At 57.4% G+C, this 5,318-nt stretch overlaps 1 protein-coding gene across 1 annotated transcript; it reads right to left on the bottom strand.

Annotated features, from left to right (window-relative positions):
- Nucleotides 1-212: 212 nt before the first annotated feature.
- Nucleotides 213-5,315, bottom strand: LOC103613771 (endothelin-2; the record flags this gene model as incomplete). The annotated part of the gene is made up of 4 exons (XM_008631604.2): nucleotides 213-2,249; nucleotides 2,946-3,050; nucleotides 3,860-3,979; nucleotides 5,088-5,315. Coding segments are annotated over 4 exons (565 nt in total), but the record flags the coding sequence as incomplete, so codon positions are not given.
- Nucleotides 5,316-5,318: the final 3 nt, after the last annotated feature.

Here is a 5,318-nt window from a genome sequence, read left to right as displayed (position 1 = left end):
ATCCCTGTTCCCAGGGAAATCCAGGAAGGAAGAAGGTGTTGGCATTAAGGAATGTTTAAATCAGGCAGATGGGTTCACTTTGAACTGAAATGTGCCCAGGACCATTCCCAGCCTCTCCATTCCCACTCCTTTTCCCATTTCTTTTGGCCACCTGGATTCCTTTCACTTCACCCACCGCCACCCAGCCACCAAATAAGGAAGGAAAGTGTCACTGACTGTTGTCATTATTTATTACAAATTATATCTTGACAATTACTGCCTAAAAAAACAATAGATTTAAATAAATATACAGATTTCAGGATGCTACATATGGCAGGTGTGCAGTAATTCCCTTAGGGATGGGACATTGCACACATGAGGAGATTGACAGAGTACTTTACATTTTTATTTTAAATTACTCACATTAAACCATGTGCAAAGTTTCCTCTGGAACAAATCCTTTCAGGATTTTCTCCTTTTTTTTTTTTTAGTTTTTTAGAATGACTCCAACCTTCAGAAGGTCAAATATAAAACCAGATTCTCTGCAGCTTTGGGGACCAAATGATTAATCTGCTGTTTCATTCATGATACAATCAGCTGGTCTCATTTTATCCCACTCCGGGGCTTAAAGCAAAATCAAGGAATTATTTTTCTTGTCCATCGGCACGACGCTTGCAACAGCCACAGATTTTGGTCCACCAGCAACTTCAAGCAGCCTTTCCAAAGCTCCTCTGTACTCCTGGCTGGGCAGCAGAGGGACGCAGCAGTGGCTCCAGGGCATTCTTTGCCTGCCCTGCCCGGTGACAGCCACGGCTCCCTGCAGAGCTCAGTCTGCCCAGGAATAAAAGTGCATTTGTGCCACAGCTCCGGAGCCCTGAGCCTCAGTTTGCCTGCAACGTTGGTTCTCCAGGCCCTGGGCTCAGTGTTTTTCCCCAAATTTTTCCTTCCCTCCCCCCAGGCCAGAAGATCTGGGTTTAAACCTGAGCCTAAGCTCAGACAGGGCTGTGCTCTCTTACAGAATCACAGAGGGTTTGGGTTGGAAGGGACCTTAAAATCATCCAGTCCCCCCCGCTCTCCCTGCCAGTCCTTCACTCCACATCACTCTGACCTGGCTGCCCCTCACCTGAGGCCTTCCCCACCCAGGTTCCCCTCCCATGGTGACCGGCTACCCAGGACTGGGCACTTATTGTCCAGAGCCCGACTCAGGCTGACCTAAGCCAAGCAGCAAGCCAGGCTTTGGGTGCCCCCTCCCCACCACCCAAACCCCCTGTCCTGAGCTTTTCCCTCCAGGCAGAGCTGGGAGAAAGTTGGGATAATCAAGAGCTGGGAGTCCTCACTCAGGGTATGTCCAGGGAGATGAGATGGGGTCACTGACCCACACCAGGGCTCTGCTCACCCTGCCCTGGCTATGGGGGCTGCGGCTCCTGCACAAACCCAGCCCCACAACAGCCTGTCCACCCCAGCCCTGTGCCCGCTTTGGTGCCAGCTCTGGGGTAACTGATCCTCCCCCCCAGCCGCAGCCAGGACCCCAGTGAAAATTCACCCCAGTGGCTTCTCAGCCAGTGAGTGGCACTGACTGCTCAGCTGGCTCCAGAGGATGATGATAGAAACTTTTAATACAAACTGGGAGCTGTTTCACCACGGGAGTCTCGTCCACAGGCACTGACCGACAAGAGGAAATAGTGCAAAGGTGGGCTTGGGCTGGGGGCAGCTCATCCCTGACTGCAGCGAGCAGCCAAACCCCTCTGAATGGGGCCAGGCTGGGCCCAGGCTCAGACTCAGCCCAGGCCACTGACAGGGGCTCGGTGCTGCCTCGTCCAGCACTGCCCAGACCCCCTGGTTGTGATTCACCCACTGAGCGTGGGCTGAGCCTCTGCCGAGGGCTCCAGGGCAGAGTCCAGCTGGTGCTGCTCCAGCACGACCCTTGCCTGATCCAAAAAGGCGCAATTCAGCTCCAGGACACTTCTCGGACTGCATGGAGACAGTTTTCCCTTTACAGCAGTCCCTTGAGTACTGGTTCATGCAGCAGGAACACGGAGACTTCCACTTCCTTCCCCTCCACTCACGGCCTTCCCTTCAGCTCTAACAACCGACAGCGGAGCTGGTGGCACCCACAGGACTCCAAATTCTTCTGGTGAGCTTGGTGTGCACCTGTCTCTTATCTCTTCTTCTTCCAGATGTTTTTCTCCCAAGGCAGCGCCAGTGGCTGGGTGTCCCTCCGGGAGCGCTGCTGGTGCTTGCCGGAGCGCGGGCTGGACACCCTGAGGTCCCTGGGAACAAAAGGGACACCGGGGTCACTCTCCAGCCCATCTGCCCCCTCCTCAATACCCCATATTGTGGCATTTATCTGCCCCTCACCATGATTTGCTGGGAGGCAGGAGATGGGGAAGGAAGAGCAGGACTTTCTAGCCACAATGGAGCTCCATCAAGCCCGACAAGGTGGCAGGGGATTCAAGGATGACCCAAAGTGCTGCTCCCCCAGATCTGCCCTTCAGAAAGCATTCCCATTGCCTCCGATTGAACTGCCACCAGTTCATTCATTTGCCACCTCCCCTTAGCTCAGTTACACTCCTGGAGTTGTTTCTCCCCACAATTCCACAGTTCCCTGATGTGGGGTTAGAAAAGTTCTGTCCTTTGGTCCGAAGGTGCTGCCCAATAAATCAACTTCCTACACGGTGCCATCCCCCTTCTGCACACCACCCATCTGCCTGTCCCACATCAGGAACTCCCCTCTCCAACCAAGAATTCCGTTCGATGTGACATCCCTCTGCTTTGGGAAGGGCACAAGCAGCTCTGGCTCCCTCAGCTGGAGCCTTCAGTGCCGCAGAGAGCAGAAACAGCCAAGTGTCCCCATTTAAAGGGGGCAGGAGGTCAGATCCAGGAGGTAACTGCAGCCTGGGGCCACAACCACACATTTTCAAGTGCTCATGAGGGACGTTCAGAGTGGGTTTAGGTGCCCTGCTCACCTGAGAGCTCTCAGCAGCCCAGGATGGGGAGGCCTCGTGGCACCGCTCTGCACAGACCTCACAGGTGCTCCAGAGCTCACGGGGAGCTTCAGACTCTGGAGGTACCTAAAGAGCAAGAGGAGAAGCCTGAGCCACCACAGCCAGGCTGCGGGGAGCACAGGGGGAGCCCTGCCCCGGTGACAGACAGCTGAATGCACGGCTTTGAAGGGTTAATTGCAGCTATTTGGGAGCAATTCACGGCTCGGTCTGAGTGCTGCTCCCTTCTGCCAGAGCTGCTCTATTCACAGGAATATTTAATGATCGGGATTGTAGCTATTGCCTGGCTATGGGATTAATGACAGATATCCACAGCGGCTTTGCTCCCACCTCCCCTCAGCAGCGCTGCTGAAGCTGAACTGAGACCCCCCATGCACCATGAACAGAGGTGGCCACAGAGGACGTTTGACTGCTGAGTCCCAGCTCAGAGCAGGCCTGCTCCGCTCCCCTCTGAGCCATGAAGGGGACACTGGTGTCCCAAAGCTCCACCCCGTCACTTGTCCCCATTCCCAGGGTGCTGCCAGCTCTCCCTTCTGAGCAGGGGACATCGGTGTCCCAAAAATCCACACCCCTGCTTGTCCCCGTTCCCGCGGTGCTGGCAGCTCCACCTTCCCACCAGCACCCCCAGTGCTTCCCCAGCCTCCTGGCGGCAGCAGCAGCAGGGATGGAGGTGACATTGCTGCCTGTCAGCTGCTAAAGGGACCACTGTACACCCAAACCACCCGGTGACACGCCAGGGCTCTCGGGAGGGGAGGAAAAAGCCACCAGACAAGTCCCAGCTGTTGGCACAGAGCCGTCCCCAGGGAGGCGGTGCAGACACCGAAGCTCCTGAGCACTGCCTGTCCCTCATCCCCCCCGGGGACATCCCCAGCGCTTACCCTGGCTTCCCCTGGCAGAAGGTGGCACAGATGCTGTCCCTGGAGTGCGAGCACTCGCACCTGCCCGCGGCCCTCCTGCGCCGCCTTGGCGGGCTGCCCAAGCCGTAGGGAGCGGTGTGCCTGGGAAAAACAAAGGAATTCAGCTTTGCCACCAACCTTTCATTGGCCAGCGGGTTTATAACAGGGTCCTGGGAGGCAGCCAAGCCAGTGCCAGGATAATAAAAGACTCATCTATAGACATAAGGTGAAAAGGTCACTGATAGGTCCGAGCCTTTAAACTCCAGCTCCTCTCCCCCATGCTCTTTCCCCCATCCCTCCCTCCCGGGAGATTGCCACTCTGTGCTGCCTGGGAACGGGAGTTTTCTCTCCTTGCAGCAGCCCAGGTGCCCGTGCAAGGGCTGCCACATGGGCTGGGCGAGCTGGCAGCTCAGACGGGTGGCACAGCTCCTGAGGAGCACGGCCAGCCCAGGCCGGCAGCCCCGTTGCCCAGCACGGCTGAGGGGTCAGGGCTCTCCCTTCCCCGAAGGTTTAACGCACAGGACACTGCACAGCCCCAGCTGTCTCGGGGCCAGAGCAGGTTCTCGTGCTCCCACAGCCTGCTCCCAAAGCTGCGAGCGCATTCCCGCTCCATCTCTGATGGCAATCTCCTCTCCCAGAGGCTCCGGGATTGGCAGGGACTGCAACTATTCCCCGAGCAAGCAGCGAGTTGTAAATGCATGTCAGCGAGCACGATTATAACCACACCTGAGCGTGTGTGTTGTGCTCCAGTGCGATGGCCATTGGTCTGAAAGCGCTAGGAAAGCTGCTGGAGCATTCCTGAGGGCAGGACTTGGCAGCCGAGGGCCCACAGTGCCAGCCCAGCGCTGCCTCCTTAACAATACTGGCAGGCAGCAGCCAGGGTTGCAGTTTGTGAGCGGGGTAAGGAACTTTCTGACTTGCAGCCACAACATCTCGGTGTTGCTCTGGGCTCGCAGAGGTACAAACCTCAGGAAAAGCCAAGCCCGGGAGGAAGCAGCGCCCTGTGCTTTCACCCTGATCGCTGAGGGTTGGACAAACACCTGAGCAGCAGCAGCAGCAGCACAGCTTGTCCCTTTCCAGGCTGAACGTGCGCCCCGGAGCAGGTGCTGCCAGAGCCTCGCAGCGCTGGGACCCTTTCCCACCCCCTCCAGCAGAAGGTACAGCCGCTGCCCATCACCGGAGCCGCCCCGAGCGCTGCGCTCCTGCTCACCCAGGTGTGTTGACCCAGATGATGTCCAGGTGACAGAAGTAGATGCATTCCTTATCCAGCCAGCTGTTGCACGAACATCGCTTGGTCCTCGGCGGCGCGGCCAGGTGAGACTCGGGCTGGGGATGGCCCAGACCTGCAGCACAAGGAGGGAGGAATGAGCGGCCCGTCCGTGTGTCCCCTCTGAGGATCGCGGCGATGTCCCCGTGCCTGCGGCTCCCCCCGCGCGCGCTC

Source organism: Corvus brachyrhynchos, unplaced genomic scaffold (assembly GCF_000691975.1).
Source record: "Corvus brachyrhynchos isolate BGI_N302 unplaced genomic scaffold, ASM69197v1 scaffold454, whole genome shotgun sequence".
In the NCBI taxonomy this organism is placed as follows: domain Eukaryota; kingdom Metazoa; phylum Chordata; class Aves; order Passeriformes; family Corvidae; genus Corvus; species Corvus brachyrhynchos.
Note: the sequence above shows the minus strand (reverse complement) of the source record. Positions and strands in the feature narration are given on the sequence as shown.